Source organism: Siniperca chuatsi, linkage group LG7 (genome assembly GCF_020085105.1).
Source record: "Siniperca chuatsi isolate FFG_IHB_CAS linkage group LG7, ASM2008510v1, whole genome shotgun sequence".
In the NCBI taxonomy this organism is placed as follows: domain Eukaryota; kingdom Metazoa; phylum Chordata; class Actinopteri; order Centrarchiformes; family Sinipercidae; genus Siniperca; species Siniperca chuatsi.
The window spans coordinates 19,103,854-19,123,160 of record NC_058048.1 but is presented as its reverse complement, the minus strand read 5'-3'; the positions used below and the strand labels follow the sequence as shown (position 1 = coordinate 19,123,160).

General features: G+C 39.7%; 1 protein-coding gene across 2 annotated transcripts; it reads left to right on the top strand.

The window, feature by feature from the left end:
• Positions 1 to 667: 667 nt before the first annotated feature.
• Positions 668 to 18,061, top strand: capn12 (calpain 12). 2 transcript variants are annotated; one of them, XR_006378750.1, is made up of 23 exons: positions 668 to 955; positions 2,002 to 2,071; positions 3,000 to 3,118; positions 7,478 to 7,611; positions 7,755 to 7,926; positions 8,010 to 8,093; positions 8,726 to 8,811; positions 8,920 to 8,997; positions 9,330 to 9,520; positions 9,611 to 9,864; positions 9,970 to 9,981; positions 10,097 to 10,176; positions 10,894 to 11,016; positions 12,174 to 12,210; positions 12,304 to 12,375; positions 12,480 to 12,525; positions 12,869 to 12,930; positions 13,282 to 13,350; positions 13,428 to 13,506; positions 13,599 to 13,715; positions 14,765 to 14,817; positions 14,920 to 16,461; positions 17,237 to 18,061. XR_006378750.1 is itself a non-coding variant. In XM_044204068.1 (22 exons), the coding sequence occupies exons 1-22, from the start codon at positions 755 to 757 to the stop codon at positions 14,944 to 14,946; spliced, it is 2,166 nt and encodes a 721-aa protein (XP_044060003.1). In that variant the 5' UTR covers positions 668 to 754; the 3' UTR covers positions 14,947 to 18,061. The 2 variants fall into 2 exon arrangements, 1 of the variants encoding a protein (XP_044060003.1); XM_044204068.1 differs by having other exon boundaries at positions 14,920 to 18,061.
• Positions 18,062 to 19,307: the final 1,246 nt, after the last annotated feature.

Here is a 19,307-nt window from a genome sequence, read left to right as displayed (position 1 = left end):
GTTTGGTGCTTTTAAGTGGAGTAGAGTGACACCTAGCGTCAGTTTGAGAAAACTGACAGGGGTCTCCTCTGATCTGCTGTTTGTGTGTGTAAACAGCCTCCTATTCAATAGAACAGGATCGATACATTGAGCTGTAGGTTTCTATATTGGACATTTAAAATGTTTGCTATTTGTGGTTTTCTGTCTCTCTTCTCAAACACAGACACACACCTGTCCACGTGCTCACACAATCATGAACACATTTCATACATGCAAAAACAGGTTTTCTTTTCTGGGAAGTTGGTCGTTTGCTCCTTTTATGCGTCTGAAATTTCCTGATAGTTTTCCAGGAAGTTTCCTGGAAAGAACTGAACAGCAAACTAAATATATAAAGAACGAAAAATGCAAATAATTAAAATATTTTGGAGACTTTTTGTACTGGTGGTGGTGGGGGGGTTACTTGGTTAAGTGCCTGCACAGTTGTCCAGTTATTTGGCCTTTATTATGTTTTTCCTGCGGCCCTGCGTGTTGTTGATGGTCAATACATTTTGGGGGATCAAAGAGGCTGTTCGCACCGTCTCATTACTCCGACTCCAGCTCTCCTTGGCCTCCGGCGCTCTGCATACCTTTCTGGGCTGGGCAGAGCCGGGGAGGCGCTCCATGTGGGCCCTCACTGCCTAAGGTGGGTGTGAGCTTTTATCTGTATTTAAGCACCGGCTGCTCGCACATTTTGCATCGCGGGTGAAGTTTTACTGAACATTCATTCACTGACAGCATGACGACTGACAAGAAGGCACCTCTGGGCTCCATCGAGAACCCAATCAAGTTTAGAGATCAGGACTTTGAGACTCTCCTGGAAAAGTGTCTGAAGTCCAGAGAGCTGTTTGCTGACCCAGTCTTTCCACCAGAGCAGAAGTCCATCGGTATGCCGGATGATCCGGATCCAAAAAAGGCGATCAAGTGGCAGCGACCCAAGGTAAGCCAGTGCGTCCGTTGTCATGTTTTGCATGTGTGTGAAGTGCCAGTTGTTATCCAGATTATTTGGGGCGTTTTTGTGATAATTTGCATAATAATTAGGTAGTAAAATAATTAATAATCCTGTCATGTTATAGCCTCCTACAGCCAAAAAAAAAAATCAACACCAAAAAAATACATATTTGAGAACAACATTTGAAACATATTCTGCAGGCATACCAACACTTTATTTTGGGCACAAGAAGTTTAATAGAAAGGAAAGTTGTCTGCATTTTGGCCACTTGTACATTTTTAAACAGATGTTTGAACAATAAAGTAATGTGAGTTGTAGACAGATGTTTAGCTGATAGTGATTCAACCTGGTGTGGCTCAGGTCTGAGGAACTTTTACCTGGAGCAGTTTCTTCAAGAGAGGAAGAAATTAACCAAAGAAATAACACAAAAAATCCTGAAAGTATTTTTAAAGTAATCTCCGAGTCAACAAATGAAATGTTCAGTCACATATTGTAGCCTAAATATTGGATTATAAACTGATACATTGACAAAATGTGTAAAGTACATGAAGAAAATAGAAAAGTGTGGACTTTGGATACAAAGGGGATACTATGAATTAGTATGCTAGCTATGGAACATGTAGGTGCAATAGGGCTGCAACTAATGATCAATGGTCAATAAAATGTCAGAAAATAGAAACAAATTCCCATCACATTTTCTCAAATGTCTTGTTTTGTCCGACCAACAGTCCAAAACCAAAAGATATTCAGTTTAATATCATAGATGACGAAGACAACCTGCAAATATTCACACTTGAGAAGCTGGAACCAGTGATATTTTGACATGTTTGCTTAAAAAGGGATTTCAATAATTATTCAAAATGATCAAAATTGTTGCTGATTAATTTTATTTTTATTGACTAATCAATTAATCAACTAACCTTTTCTTAAAACTTTCTTTTCTTCTCTTGCTGCGTATCCTCATGATGTTGACACAGTCATAATACCAGTTTGTGGTGTTCTCACATTGTCCTCCTCTTGCTCCATCTCTGAAGGAAATCAGTGAGAACGCTGTGTTTGTGGAGGGCACGACCGGCACCACTGATATCTGTCAGGGCCAACTGGGTGAGTACAGCAGGAAAACTTCCAACTTCCACGCTCTTTAACATCTGCTTTCACTGCCCACTGCTCATCTACCCTCCCCGAGGGATGAGGGGTTGAATCATGCTGATTTGTCTTAAATTGGCATTGCGCAACATCCTGGAAAAGTTAAATCCACATGACCAAAAGCTGAAACACTACTTTACGTAGTTCAGTTTGTTCCTATTTTTTTTAATCACAGTAAAAAAATTCAGTTACTTCAGAACTTGACGTCTGCACAACACAGCCCCAGGGACCCAACTTCAAACGCACAGCGAGGGGGAAAGAAGAGTGACACACTTTATTCCCAAAACCCCAAATCTGCAGGGGGTTCATACCACATCATCGCCCTGTCTTTAATAGCCTACAGATTCTGCTAAAATCGGTGTCGTACTCTCTGTTTCCTATTTGTGGTGAACTAGAAGATTGTTTTCTGCATTACAGCAAATTCTCTTTCCTCCTCTGGGGTTTCTGGATTGATGGTTCATGTCACCAGTTGTGTGCAGATGTGTCAATAGTACAGATCAATACCAACTTCCACCTCCCCCTTCCTCTGCATCTTCTTCTTCTTCTTCTTCCATGTCTGCGTTTCATGTTGTCATTCAAACTATACCCCAGGACGTGTTTTCCAACAGTTACTGCAACATCTCCAGAGAAACAACATGGAACAGATGTTTGCTGTTGGAAAGGAATGTGGTTTATTACTCTCTGTGAGAGAGCGAGAGAGCTTAACCTGCCTGAAAAACATTGACGAAAACATGATTCACACTTCACGGGAGACCAGTGCCTTTGGGGCTCTTAAATAGTTTGATATGTAAAAACTAAGCATTCATTCCAAAGCACTAAGGATCTTCTAAAATGTAAAATACGTCATTCATCCATATCAGCTTCATGTGTTTCTTTTGTTTATCAGGTAACTGTTGGCTGCTGGCGGCCCTGTCCTGTCTGACCATGCACCCCACGCTCTTTGTGAAGGTGGTGCCACCCGACCAAAGCCTGTCCGAGCCTTATGCAGGGATCTTCCGTTTTAGGGTAAGTGTAGTTAGATCAGATGTACAACAGAGAACCTCTGACTCCCTGCCCTTTTTGCTAATGAGAAATGTTGCTAATTAGACGCCCAATCAAGCCAGCTGAGACTCACACCTCGTTTGCTGCTGACCAACAAAAAAACTACACACACAAAACAGTTTCCCTCATGTGCTCATGCTTTAGTGCACAATCTCATCTCTCGCCCCATCTTTGTCTGGACACGTTGCTTGATATTCTTTACGAAAGCAAATACTTATAATAAGTAGTAATTCAGCAATGATGCTCTGCTTATTCGTTTGACACGCACACACTCCCTGAGTTCACAAACCTCACCAGAGCCTGAGATATACATTTGACCATGCAGAGCTCACTGAAAGCAAGGCTGGTCCCCAAAAGCTCCAAGTTCACAGTGTGGCACTTGATTTGTGGTAAAATGTAGCTTTGTTTGGGAATAGTTGCTATGAAAGGACAATATACAACTAACATAATAAGGGCCTTAAAGGAGTACTCCACTGATTTAGGATTGCACTGCTATAACACTGTTGGACACATGATGGACAGTTTTTTTTAAAAAAAAAGGATAAAAATCAATGCAGCAGAATCAGAGATGTCATCTTTTTTATTCCACGCTTTCTTCTTCCTTGTTAAAACCTGGCGCCTACATTACCCACAGTGCAACTCAGAGATTCAGGTTTGTTGTGCTAGTTGCGGCTAATGTAGCCTCAAGCCGCTAGCCTCAAGCAGAGATGATGAACGGGCTGCAGAGGTCTGGTGAGCTCACTTCTTTCTAACTCCACACCCTCAGATTTTTTTCATTTTCAAACTTGACGTCTTAAGGCCCAGCCGATGCGGACTCAAGTGACATCACTCGAGGCAATTTATCAGTTACTCTTTAAGGTACGTCCTGCTTTATTACCTTACCTTGTCTAAAGCGGGTCCCTGTGTGAAAATCTTCCTACATTAATTTATGTTTAATCAAATAAACCACACACCAATCCTGGTGCCAGCTAGTATTCAGGAATAATGTACACAATACGCACAGAGGAGGAGGGACGGGGCGTTATTGGGGGTCCAACAGGAAATGTTTGCCCCCAAGCAAGTTGGTAATTTTTGAGAAAGTTTGTGGTCATATATCATTTGACATTATATTGAACATGCAACTATGAAACAACTTTCCGTGTCTGCCTGAACTACTGTGAGGCTCAGTTAGTGCTGATCACAGGCCAAAGATGACAAACAGTTTGTGTTGTGAGTGTTTAATACTGGATTTAAGACTTGAGCACAGTATAGACATAAATTATTAAGTTTGATTTATTTACCTATCTACCTATAGGCTACCTTATATTCACACTTGCTCATTTCATGTAAATTTGATCTGATTTGGCATTATTCTTTTAGACTTTGCTTAGAGATGCCTTTTTTTTAGCTGTTTTGTCACAGCTCTGGCATTTAATTAATCAATCCGACAGGTATCAACTCATCCTGGAGTCATCACTGCATGTAAGAGGAGACAAACATAAAACCTCATCTTTATCACCTCATTAGAAGCGGTGATTCTAATCTAGAAAGTTCATCATTCGCCGGCTCTGACCTGCACAGATCAACAAAATATCACCTTATTAGAAATATCTTGTCAAAGCAAACACACTACTTAGATATAGACCATTTTTATGGTTTTTGCTCAGTGATTATTTTGCCCAGGAGCTTTGGACCTTTAGCGACTGTTAGGGAGATTGTGACATGACTTAACAAGCAGGGCAGAAGGACTGGAAAAACTATTTTTCCCCTGTCAGAAAAATTGGGAGAGCAGTCCAGACATGCAGGTAGTGACTACCCCTGGGACCCACACACTCACACACAGCTGCAGCTAGGAAAGGCCTGTGCAGGCCTGCTCCCGGCCACTGTTGTTTACACACAGTTAGCAGTACAGAACACCCCCCTAGTCATGACCAGTAACGTCCTTGGGAGGTGCTTTAATAAGTTTCATCAGACAAGAGAACAGTGTGTTTATTTAACTCGTCCTTTTATAGACCTCTGGCTTTTATTTTTATTCTCTCAAAACATTTTTATGTGTTGTTGATATTTTTTGCTCTGATTTGTGATTGAATATGCCTTGTACAGTAGTGGAAGAAGATCTTTTACTTAAGTAAAAGTAGCAATACCACAGTGCAGAAAATACTCTGTTACAAGTAAAATTCCTGCATTCAAAAATATTACTTAAGTAAAAGTACAAAAGTATTAACATCAAAATATACTTTAAGTACTTTAAAAGGTAAAAGGCAAAGGTAGTCATTATGCAGAATGGCCCATTACAGAATAATGTACATGATTATTATTATTGGATTATAAATAGTGATGCATTATGTGTCACTTTAATGTTGTAGCTGGAAAGGGTGGAGCTGATTCCAGCTGATTAATGGTTAGCTTACAGTAATCTATAATAACACATCATAGTTTCTTAGTTGATTATATTTTATAATGATAATCTGAATCTGCAAAGTAACTAAAGTTATGAAATAAATGTAGTGGAGTAGAAGTATAAAGTAACATAAAATGGAAATATTCAAGTACAAGTACCTCAAACTTGAGTAAATGTACTTAGTTACCGCTGGTCATGTAATAGTACAATATTGCATGGTTTACTAAGGTAAGTTTATGTGTATAGCACCTTTCAACAACAAGGCAATGCAAAGTGATTTACATTACATAAGATGTAAAAAGGTTATCAATGCACAGTGAAATATGCCAAAATTTGAGTGAGCAGTCCTACAGCTGCCCAGTATACATGTTAAATTATGTTTTGACTTATCATTAGGCCCTGAAGGCATTGAGAGAAGAAACACAAGGGAATATAAAAACACATACATTCTGTTCAGTGAGTGATACAAATAAATAGCCCCAGATTTAATTTAATAAAAGGTAAATGACAATTACTGTCCATGTCCACTGGATAGACACAATTAACGCAAACACCCAGCACCGGCTCGCACTATACGCTGATAAAATCCATTTGTGTTGTTTCTTTTTTTAAAATACATTTATTTTGTGGGAGACATAAAGCCAATCAGTGTAAGCAAGAGAGAGAGAGGTTGACCCTTCCAACGGGTCTTCAATAAGTAATCACGAGGATAAAACATTCAGGTCATTTAAAGGCAGCAGTATTACAGAATTGCCCCTGACATGCATGAAGCATGAATGAAGAGATCAGAAATGTCACCTGTTCTCGTGCTGCATTCTGTCAACAGGTAGACAGGCTGTAAACACCATTTATATTGCAATTCAACAAAAACTAATGCCTCAAAAATACCAAAAAGTGGAATCAACACATCTCAAAATCAAAATGCACATTAAAAGCTTTGGAAGTACAGCATTTATTGACCACTGATCTGTCAAACCCCTGTGCTGTACATGTGATGTTAAAAATACCTTTGAAACCATCTTAGGGGGATTTTAGAGTGAGCCTATATGACTTTTGCCAAACAGCATCCACTGTGGCCACAACAAACAATTATGGGACAATAATAATCATCAACAATCATAATCTCAACAAGCTGACTTTGTAAAGTCCATTATCCACACAAAGTTTGCTAACATTAGCCACCATAAGCTACTGGTCATGTAGCTACAAAGCCCCTCAAGTGTATTGAATTGAGCGAGGGTGAGTTGTATTGAACAAAAGTTACATAATCTCGCTTTAAAGAAGCTTTAATCAATATTTTCACAATAACAATGGATCACATGATTACTTTTATGGGAATGGGGTCACTCATAATGATGAACCCACAGATAATCATCATTTTCCTTCAGCTGTACAGAGCTTTATAGCTTGTTTCCGTGCATTGCTTGGTTTTTCCACCCCACAACTTTACTGTTTTGGTTCACTCTCACCACTTACATAGGGTCTGCCAAACGCCAGACAAACATTAGTGACTAGCTGGTGAACATTTAGCAGCTAAAGAGTCAGGTATTTCCCTCAGGAGCTGGTAGAGACCAAAAACAGAGCTAAAAGAGAGTGAATATTTGACTTACATTCATCAGGTTGCCAAAAACCCAACTCCAGATGAATGATAATGTTGCTTTATGTGTAAATAAGCAACTGTTTGCTAAAAAGTTCACATATCAACTTAATATGTGATAATATGTCATTGTTGTGCTTACAGTTTGTTTCTGCTTCCCCCAAGTGGCTAAAAAAAATCAGTTTTTGCAGGTTAAAGGGAACTATTGGGGACATTCAGGTGGTTTGTCTCTTTACACTCTGTTTTCCTCCTCGTTAACTTTCCTCCTGATTCATTACATCCATGTCTGCTCTGTTCTCACCATTCCTCTTCCTGTCTCTCTCTCTCCCTGTGTGTCCCCGTGCAGTTCTGGCAGTATGGTGTGTGGGTGGAGGTGGTTGTGGATGATAGGCTGCCAGTACGCCAAGGCCGTCTGCTCTTCAGCTACTCTCACACCCGCAACGAGTACTGGAGCGCCCTGGTGGAGAAGGCCTATGCCAAGTCAGTTGCCACTACCAGCATATGTTTCTGGGTGGTAATGTCTGAGATCACCCACTCTTTTTCTCTGTGTGTGTATGTGTTGCTACAGTGATTTAACAAAATACGCAGCCACTGGAGATAACTTTCTCACCTCTCGTATGTAGGTTAATTGGATGCTACGGAAGCCTGAAGGGGGGCAACATTTCAGAAGGGATGGAAGATTTCACAGGAGGCATAGCACACTCGATAAAGGTCTCATCTCGTACCCCTCAAGTCCTCTGGAGGTCTCTGACAGCTGCCTTGTCTCGAGGCAGCCTGCTCAGCTGCTTCATCCAGGTATACACACACCTCAGGATGCTCACACTACACAGGTGGATGCTAATTTAGATCCACTTAAGTTTCTCTCTTTGTCTCCGCAGGCTAGCAACTACTGTGATATTGGAAAAGTGACGGGAGAAGGGCTGGTAAAAGGCCATGCTTACGCCATCACTGACACCGACAAGGCCAGTATCACACAGAGACGACGCTGCTGCTGTCACTATTTATTCTAATCTAATCTAATCTATTCTGATTTAATCTCATGAATTAAATTGATTTAAATCAAATCAAATTTCATGTCTAATCCAATGTAATCTCATCTAATCATTTAAATAATCCAATTTAATTTAATCTAATCGCATCCCATGTCATTGTATGTTATCCTAATATTTCATTTCATCTTAATCTAATCTAATTTAATCTAATCTAATCTAGTTGGCAAAGAAATCTCAGCATAAGGTCCATTAGTAGCTGTTCTGGAGCTTCAGCAAATGAAGTTTGCCCAGTTGTCATGGAATTGTAGATTTTTCCTTCTAAAGACTTCCCATCCATGTTGGTTTAAAAATTGTGATTGAAAGTTCATTCTTGACCTTGGAAAGAGCAGAAGACCATGCGATACGTCTGAAAGCTCCAGAACAGCTACTAATTGACCTCGTGGTGAAATTGTTTTGCCAACGGATGTTTCCGAGGTCAGTACACTCTTAATCTGATCTAATTTTATCTCAGCTCAGCTATCAGTACAAATAAAAAATAAAAAATATTAGATAATCCCTTTTGTAAATAAGACTTTACTCTTTCTTATCTCTTCACGTTTCAGGTGACGAAAGCATCAGATGAGATTTTTATGCTGAGGCTGAGGAACCCCTGGGGTTTTGTCGAATATCGCGGACCCTGGAGTGACAAGTGAGGAAGCTTCCGGTTTGCGGATGTTGCAAGAGAGAGCCCACTCGCTCCACAGATTACAGAACCTCCACAGATGTTGAGTTTCTCTTTGTATGTGTGTGACTGCAGGGGTAAAGAGTGGGATGACGTGGACAAAGCAGAGAAGGAAAGGATTCAACTGATAGAGATAGAAGACGGAGAGTTTTGGTACGTGGCAGCTACTAAAACACACCGATATACACGACTGAACAACCGGTAACACTTCAGATTACAGCCCTCAATTTACAGTGTGATTCTTCCCCGTTAGTGAAAAAATACCTACAATTTAAATTATTTTAAAGTTCCCACATTGTTAGCCCCTTATTCCCTAATTTCTCATGTTGTTCCCTTGTACCTACATGTATGTATTAGTACGTACTGTACTCGTACACCGTTAAAAAATTACATTGTAAATTACGTTGCGGGCCGTAATCTAAAGTGTTACCCAACAACTTCTCACAAACAACAAGATCTCTGATGTAAGTTGTCTGCTCTATTAGGATCAGTGCTGAGGACTTCTGCAAGCTGTTCAACATCGTGGAGATCTGCAGTGGGAATCCTGACAGTCTTGTGGAGGAAAGCACACCTGCCTCTCCTTCCTCACCTGTCTCCTCGTCTACCTGGACCATCAGTGAAAATGAAGGACTCTGGATACCGGGGAGCTCCGCTGGTGGTAGCCGCAAAAACGACAGTATGTTTATGACTTTATATTTGCACAAATATGCAGTCAAGCCCTACCTGGATTATGTTGTCTTACTCTTCTTCTTTGTTTTTTCCTCAGAGTCATTCTGGAAGAATCCTCAGTTCAAGTTGGTTCTCTCAGAGCAGGACCAGTCAGAAGTGGAAGAAGAGGATGAAGAAGAGGATGATGAAGATGACGAGGATGATGAGGCGGTGACCCCAGAGGAGAAGAAGAAAACAGAGAAGCAGAAGCAGAAAGGCAAAAAGTGCACCGTGCTGGTGGAGCTGCTGCAGAAAAACCGCAGGCAGAAGGATAAAGTCAACTTCCTCTTCATAGCTTTCCACATCTACAAGGTAACATTTCCTTTTAATTTACTTCTTGATTTATTGAACATTTTGGGTCTTAGCACCTTTATTCTGTTTCTGAATAAACTCACACCCGTTTCTTCTTCTTTGCAGGTTCCTTCTGAGGTGAGTATCTCATGGGCAATAGATAAATATATTTTCATTATCTGCCTAAATTAAAACCAGAACAATCTTATATTCGTAGTAATTATTACTTAATGTTATATATTTCTTCATACAGCTCGAGGGTGTGTGTCTGAACCGCAACTTCTTCATGAAAAATCGCCCCGTTGGTCGCTCTGGGAAATATATGGCTCAGAGGTAAAAGCCCATCATGGGGAAAAAAATGGTTGCTTATTAGTAAATATTTACTAATCTGGTCATAAAAGTAGAACATTTGGTGTCCGGTGCTTTTACTTGGTACCTTTAGGGACTGTAAAACTTCTCATAAACTGGGCTGTGCGCTGTATCGAGTGTAATCCCAATTTTTTCCCTTAAAATTTGTACATCAAACTTGCTTCCACACAGGACCAAGTAATATTTGTCCAACTAAATGCAGCTTGAGGAAGAGAATGAAGGACATCTGCCAGAACCTTTGAAATTTGTGTAAAATTTCACAATCCACAATTTTTCACAATTTTTATGTTGCATACTTGCATGAAAAAGTGTATTAATTAATTTTATTCATGTGGTGAGAGAATTAAAGAATCAAATAAAAATTTGCTTTATTATCCAAAAATGTATTTGGCCAGGGGTGTCAAGACACAATAAAAGACAATATAAAATGCATACAGATGAAAGAACACAGACAATCCATAAAACATATATAACATAACATAACAGTAACTGTTGTTGCACATGGCCCTGATGGTGGCAGCTATTAAACATGGACAGTATTGTCTATATACAGTATATATAAAACTAAAAATAGTATTGTATATAGAATATCGCTTGGATCTAACCTTTTGAGTTTATAAGACATACAACTGATAGCTTATTGGAAGTACATAAACATAACTTGTTAACTTTGTCCCTCAGGGGTGTGTGGAGGAAGCTGCATCTGGACCCTGGTAACTACATCATTGTGGCGTCCACCTATCGACCCAACCAGCCTGGAGACTTCTTTGTCCGCATTTTCTTCAAGACTGGAAACACTCTGGCGTAAGATGAAGGGGATTTAGCTTTAAGGGCCTAAAATAGGGGACACATTAATCATTTTTTCTCTCCTTTACCAAAATACCAATAGCCTGGTGGTAGAAAAACAGAAAAACAGCTTCAGTTACTAACCACCTTGTGTAAATGTTATGTGTTGAGTGTGTGCGTCTTCTCCCGTCAGAGATAGTTTGTTAAATCATTGACCCACAACACTTCCTGAGGGCTCCACAGCATCCCTGAATCACCTCCTGCCTCACTCACTCTCAACAGCACAGTCATAGTCACCCACGCTCCCCTGGACCTACATTCAAACGTAGATTGTTTTCTCAACATTATACTGTTGTATAATTTAGAAAATTGCAATTAGTCTCAACAACAACAGAGTATTAAAACCACCTCTTATGGCTCCTGTTAGCAACAACAGTCAATTATACAGCTGAGTACAGTGTAGTATGAGCACTCACTCTGACTATAATAATCATCTTTATTTTCCAGTGGTGGAAAGTAACATTTACTCAAGTGCTGTACAACCTTTGAGGTATTTGAGTATTTCCAATTTATGTTACTTTATACTTCTACTCCACTACATTGCAGAGGAGTATTTGTACTTTTTACTCCACGACATTTATTTAACAGCTATAGTTAGTAGTTGCTTTAAGTTTACATACAAAACATATAATGGACTTTTAAAATATGATGCCTTGTCATAGATTAAAGTCCTGCATAACCACACCTGCTCTGCTTGGATTTACATGCACTCACCTACAAGAATGAAGAAAGTTGTTACTTCTAACTACTTAAAACTAACAGGAGAGCCCCTAAGTCCCGAAAATGTCTTATTTTTATCATATTGCAAGTATTATCTTGTGTGCATAAGGTTGTTAAAAAACATCTTGCAGGAGCTTTGGGGCTCCATAATTTTACTTTGGATACTTTAAGTACATTTTGCTGGTAATACTTGTGTACTTTTACTCAAGTAGAATTTTGACTGCATGACTTTGAATTGTAACTGAGTATTTCACATTGTGTTATTGGTACTTTTACTTATGTAAAGGATCTGAGTCAATATTAAACATTATTTCTGAGTGTGTAAGGTTCAAACTGTTTAAAAGTATAATTTAAGAGAGCAACACTGACAATCTGGTGTTGTCTTTGTGTTCCAGGACTCAGGACTTCACCTGCTCCTCTGGCTTACTCCCGGTGAGTCCATATACATTAAAACACCAGCCAATAGCTGCCAACCAAAAAAAATATAGTATGTTCACGTTTGTTTGCCATTTTTATGTCAAACAGGTTATGGCGACTCCCGTCTCCTCGGAGGATCGAGTGAGAGTTCAGAAGACTTTTGATGAGAAGGCTGGCCCAGTAAGAATTCCTCCTCCTTGTACTACATTACTTTACCTGATAAAAGTGTGAATTTGGGGCCTTTTATAAACAATCTAAACTGATTTCTTCTGTCTCTCCGGCAGGATGACAGACTGAATGCCAAGGAACTCATGAATCTCTTCAACTCAGGTTCCAGTATATCACGTTTTTCATGTTTCAGCTGCATCTGAAAATGATTCAAAGCCTCACAAAGCTTCACCACAAGTGATCGTTGACTATATCATACCTGTAATGGCCACTAGATGGGAGCAAAGTAGTGACACATTCTCTCAAAAGCTGGAACAGTGGAGACACAGAGGTCACCATGTCTAGACAGAGGCTCATAGCTGCAGTCAGATAGAGTACATTGAGCTTGGTTAAGTAATAAAAGTGACCACACTTGTCCTTACCTTCACCTTAACTCAGCTTAATCCAATTTAAACCCTTATTTTCTTTCTCTGCATCAATCTGTGCCTTTCTTCTGTTATCACAGTTCTTGACAAAGATTACCATCTGCCACTGGAGACGTGCAGACAGCTCATCTTTGGAGAGGATGTATCCTTTTGTCCTCAGTGTATTCTTTAACATTACTCTCCAGGCTCCTTGTAGTTCAGTACGATCCTTGTTGGACTTTGACTATACTGTATACACGTCTGGTTTACTCAAGCTTACAGAAGTTATATATTTTTCATGAGGTAACGTTACAACTGCTGCTGTTAAAAACGTGATTAACCTCGTCTAGTTTCACACTTCGTTGGGGCAGATGCTTGCTGACGAAGGGGTTTAAAACCCCCGGTCCTCCGGTTGAGTCATCGTGCCACCCCGCTGTTTACTTTCACTCTCCTTCCTCATAACTTTATCTCTCTGTCTTCCGTCCTGTTGAGATGTCCTTAACTCTGCTGGCAGACTAAAGGGCGCTCCAGTCTCAACCGTAAACAAACAGAAACCCTGCTGTCCAGTCTCCGCAATCTGCAGGTACAGCTCAGTGTGTGTGTGTGTGTGTGTGTTAAAGACTGTTACTGTAGTTATTCTGACACTGCTTTCTTTTTCAGTCCATGTTTTTCCAGTTCGATGAGGACTCTTCTGGGACCATGAGTCCCTTTGAACTCAGTGCAGCGCTGCAAGCTGTTGGTATGCATGCATACACACACACACACACTATGTTCACACAGATGGTTGCCTCTGTTTGGCTTCACACCTTCATCCACTCCTCTGTTTCCCAGGAATGCAGTGTGACCGCAAGGTAATTCAGCTGCTGTCTGTGCGGTTCGCATCTACAGAGCTTCACATGCCTTTCCATGGCTTTGTGTCATGTGTCACCAGGCTGCGCAAGCTTTTTGGTAACACACACACACACACACACACAAACATACACGCATCCATCTTTGCAGCTACGCCACACATCGTCAAACACACAAAAAAAAGGCAAACAGAATGACAAATAATGAAAAACTGAATCCATGACCTTACACCAGCTGATTTGATTATTTCAGGAAGCTCTATCGTCGTCTTTTTTGTCTATATTTGACCCGACTGCACTAAACCTGCCACATAGTACTATTATTAGATTGTTATTAGACACACAGGCACATAAAGTTGAGTGTACCAGCTCATTGGTTGACAATAAGATCCCCATTAACATTAACTTCAAAAATTGTAAAAACTCAAATCATACAATTTAGTGCATTCAAGCAGTGGTGGAAAATAATTAAGTACATTTACAAGAACTGTACTGAAGTACAATTTTGAGGTACTTTATATGTGTATATCTATTTTATGTTACTTCGCTACATTTCACAGCGAAATATTGTACTTTAATTAAGATTAAACTACTAACTGTATATAAAGTAGTTAAACTAGCTTTACCTCGACCTGCTACAACAGTAAAATGCTGCTTATCAGTATTAACAATAATGTCATATATAATAATATATCAGTCACAGCGGACATTTTACTGCATTTATTGCTTTTGATAGATTAAGTATATTTTTGTCGATAATACTTGTGTACTTTTAGGATTTAGGATTTTGAATGTAGTACTTTTTATTTAGTATAAGTAAGTATTTTTACATTGTTGTATTGGTACTCTTACTGAAATAAAGGATCTTTTTGTATCTTCTTTTATATTTCATGAATGATTGTGATTATGGTGTGCTGACCAATATGTTACACCTGTGGCCTGGCGACATTCTGCAATTTACTTTAGATGATCTACATGTGCGCGGTTTGTTTAGAGTTTCATGCGTATTTGGACTATCACTAAATGAACTCAGGATACTTGCCAGGTTCTCTGTTTTGAAAACAAATATTAAACTGATGCAGAAGTTACTGAATGTTGAGCCTTTGCAGAGATACAGTATGTAGTCATTTCCTCCTCTCGTCTCCTCAGCTCTGTATGAATCAGAGACCAGTCAAGAGGTGAAAGACAGAGGGATCAACAATGTGAGTATCTGGTCAAATATGCTGTTATGTATTTTTACTGACTTGGACCTGAACGGGGTTTTGACTTTCTGTTTCTGCTGTTCGCCTGTTGTCCCTCCACAGTGGCTGCTTCAGTTCCTGATGGTGTGAAGACGCTTTATGAAGAGGGTCTCCACATTAGACCCAGCTGAGCAATAGCATGCTGTTCTAACACATAGACAAGATATATAAACTGTATTTTAAAGCTGTTCTTATTCCAAGCTGTGGCTATGTCAGTTTACGCTTTGCTATGCCACTGTTTCATTCTTGCTTCATCTCGTACTATCCTCATACTTCTGGCTATAGCCTTGATATAGGTTCAAGGTTTAGCTTTACAATACATTACAGGATTGCACAGTGAAATGCAGCAGTAGCCCCCTTCACGCTATATACACAGAAAAAGTATAAACAGATATTCAAATAATTAAAATAGAACAGAATAAGACAATAAAATAGGCACTACAATAGAACAAACTATATAAAAGTAGTGAAAAAGGAAGAAATAAAAAGAAACTAAATTCTATTAACAAGGAAGATATACAGTAACATATATACATATAGATATGTTTGCAGAGTATGCAACAAAATAAAGGTGTCCTTATTCCCTTTGTCTTTTCAAAGCATTGTGCTATTAACAAGAACATTTAAATATAGTCCACATTGTTACCATATTCTCAAGTTGCTTTATAGAAATTGTGCAATGATGAAAAGAAAATGTGTTTTTTAAAATTAAACATGAATGGAAAGGTACACATAACTGTTATTACACAACAGAGGAAAAAAAAATAAATCACTGCAACCCCAACAGTTTAGTCATCCATGCACACATGAGCATACCTTGGGTAATATCTATACACACACACACACACACACACAGTGAGAGTGAGTACTGCCTGCCCCACTGAGGGTGTGAGGGTGATGTCTCAGCAGCGCTACACGCACCATCTCTATTCTTATCGCACTGACGCCACGTACAGCGTCAACACACACTCGCCCCCACCTCCACTACGTTCCCTCCATCCATCCCTCACTCTTTCTCCCCCCCTCCTGTTCTCTCTAGTAACTGTCTGAGTCTCACAATCTGCATCCTCCTCCTCCCTGTTACACGCTGGCTGCTCCCTCACACAGGTGCTCGCATGCACACGCACACATACACACACATCCGCGAGCGACCAAATGTCCTTTCTACACATGCTGCTATTAATAGCACCTTTGCTCACACACCACTTCCTGTTCATCATTAGGTGAGTACACACAGGTTGTCCTCGGCAACCATCCATCTACATTGTGATAGAGGGAGGAGGAGAGAAAGTAAAGGTAGGAAGAGGATAGTGAGCCCATAGATTCATCTCAGTGTCTGGCCTCTCCATCAACAATGCTTGTTTTATTATTCTATTTTTATTTTTCCAAACCCTTCCTCTTGTGTGTCTTGAGTTCAGCTCTGCAGGAGGTCAGCCAGTGTAACAACTCAACAAGGCTTGTAAAATGAGGTAACTACAGGCCTCACAGGCCTCAGTACCGATGTGTTCACTCTTTTATTATTACCTTCTCTGTTTCAGAAAGGCTAAGAAACAAGACTTAAGTCTCTACAGCCATGTTAGCAGCTCAGTGAAGCTGTACTTAAAGGTGGGGTATGCGATTCTAATCCAATACGCGTCTTTTTGTCAAATTAAGTGAATATCTCCTCACGGTCCGCTAGCTGTCCATTCAGTGTGTGTGCTGAAAAAAAATTTGGTGTTTGTACACAGCCCTGGCTCTGTAAATGGGAAACAAACAAAGTGGCATGATTTGTGTGTCAGGTACCGTTAAATGACTTGACCACGGGCATTCAGCTTACTTTCTATTTACTATATGGTTTATTACACGCTATAATGTAGTTATAAGCACATTTAAGGACATTTGTAAGTGCTTATTAATGTACAGTACAGTACTAGTCAACAATTATAACTTTTGCTATGAGGACATATTTTATGTTATTACAACTGTTTTACTATACTGTCATTCACTATCTATTTATACACCAGCATCGAAGATAGTTAACACTTATATCTGCTTACAAAAATATTATAGTGTGTTATAAACCATTTGTTAAATGTTTATATACTGCTTATAAATGCCAAATGGGGGAGTTCAAAAAAGTGTTACCTAAAAGCTATTAAGTCTTCAATATAATTTGGTATAACGGGTGTGAGGGTGACTCTTTGACAGGCGTTATGTTATCTCCTCATATGGTCCTCATAAATGTTGTAATATAACAACACACACTTCCCCTCAGATCAGACGAAAGAGAAGCAGTTTGTGGTTGATCTACCAGGATATAACTGTAAACTGTGTCCCCTCCCTCATATAGAGAGTATTTATTTTCTCTTTTCTGTCTCTGTTGATTCATTTCTCTCGACAGTGGCTGTGCTCATCCCTCCACCTGCTCTTTGCTCTTCTACTCCTCACTCCCCCCCCCCAGCTGTCCTGTGGGATGTGATGATGCTCTGACAGGCTTGGCGTCTGTTCTTGGAGGTGCTGGTATTTTTGTGCCACAGCAGCGGGGGCTGGTACAGGAATAGTGCCGGAGTTGTAGTTTGTAGTGTGGGAGTGGAGATATGGGGAGGGATGGGATGGTTTGAGAACTGTGAGATTTTTAAGCCATTGTATAGACAGGAGGGAGACCAGGGAGGATTGCGTAAGTTGGCTCCCTGGCTGCAAATTTAGCCTGGGCTTGCTCACGCATAAATTTGATGAGCAGTGCTATCTCAGTCGTCAGAGCCGGGGTATTTAAAGATGTGAGTGTGTGTTGGCATGGGACGTAGGGTGTATTTATCGTGTGTGTTTATTTACAAGTCGTGAGGACTGATGGCTGATAACTGGAGTTGCAAAGAGCAGCATTTGCATCTACAGTACAGCACCTCTCCCCTGCACTCTGCCCTCTGTTCCTCACCGTGTCGTTGCTGTTTATTTTCTAAATGGCAGTTTGTTGTAGATGGTGGTGACCAGGTGTGTCATAGTCACTGACTGTGCCACAGAAATATCACAGTGATGTAACATCTCACTGAGCAACTTTAACTTCTCATCCTTTAACTTTATGACGTGAAGAAACAGCAACAAGAGATCCTTGAGGTTAATTTATAGATTTTTAGCCTTTCTATTTTCCACTTCTGCCCTCTGTTTGGTCTATTTGAATGTGTAGATGTCTGTTTGTGTGTTTTTATACAAAATAAACAGCTCAACATGTGCCACTGTCTCCTATATGGTTTTAAAAATGCCACCATAAAGTAGTGATGCACCTATTCACCTTTTTCTCTACTGATAACGACGCAGATACCTCAACTCAGGGTATCTACCGACTGAGCTGATTCAAGTGCTCCCTTTTCGCCAAATTTATAATCTGTATGTCTCAATGTGTGAAATTCATAGGAATCATTTTCATGTGAGGGAAGATGAGTCCAGGGATGCTGTGGCAGAAAAAAAACCTGCAGAAACAATGACTTTTATAATGACATTATCAAAGAAACTGCATTTAATGTGACTTGGTCATGTCATGGCCAACACCCAATCCGCTCCTATACCAATAGGATGTATAGAATCGGTGTATCCCTACTATAATATGTATTTCAGAAACTGTGGCCTCCAGAAGTGAAGAATTCAACCAGTGGGGAGTGTCTTTAATGCAACTGAATGATTTTTGTTGTTATTTTGTAATTGAAATAACATCAAATACCTGAAAGCAACAGCTGGACATCCATTCATATCAATGTTGTTATGTTCGCATCCTTAATTGCTCACAGGAGAAAACCGCTTCAATGGAAATCATCAACTCCACCTGCATGCAGTTCCTGGCTATGTAATGTCTTGTCATTCCTGAAACTTAGAAAATTTGAATTTAGATTAAGAGCTAATTTCTGTTCCCACTGGAAACCAATAATCTCCTTTTTTTAGAGGCCTGTCATCTGATGAGATCTAAATATCTGAGAATGTGAGAGATATTTTAAACTATAAATTATACCGTTTGAATGGGACCTGGAGTTTTTTAAACTTATTATTTATTTTGTTTCTTCCTCTGTACTGACATTTGTGTGCTTAGAATTTTTGTCTTAGTTCTGCTTAATTTGTCTGTTATATTTATATACTCTGAATACTGTGGATTTTTGACCACGTTTGGGTTGGGGGAGGGTGGTGAAGGGGTAGTAGTATGTAAAGATGAAAAAAATAAAATAAATAAACAATAATAAACATTGTATTTTGCATTTATTTAAAAATAGTAATAATAACATCAAATTTGGTAGATCTGTGGGCTGATGAGTGAATATCTTACAGTAAGTTTAGTACTGATTGGTGTCTGTTGAATGGGCATCACAGTGCTCAAAGGACATCAAATGCCATGTCTTTTTGGATATTCCACTAACTGTCTTACATTTTTCTCAGCAGTGTGTCATCTCTTCAGACTCCCTACCTGTCGACAGAGTGAAGATCACAGCCGT

Excerpts from the sequence above, each read along its gene's own strand:
- capn12 (XM_044204068.1), top strand. The coding sequence starts at position 755 with ATGACGACTGACAAGAAGGCACCTCTGGGCTCCATCGAGAACCCAATC. Across the intron at positions 9,521-9,610 it reads TGGTAGCCGCAAAAACGACA|AGTCATTCTGGAAGAATCCT; the intron begins GTATGTTTATGA and ends TTTTTTCCTCAG. Across the intron at positions 13,507-13,598 it reads TGCAGCGCTGCAAGCTGTTG|GAATGCAGTGTGACCGCAAG; the intron begins GTATGCATGCAT and ends TCTGTTTCCCAG.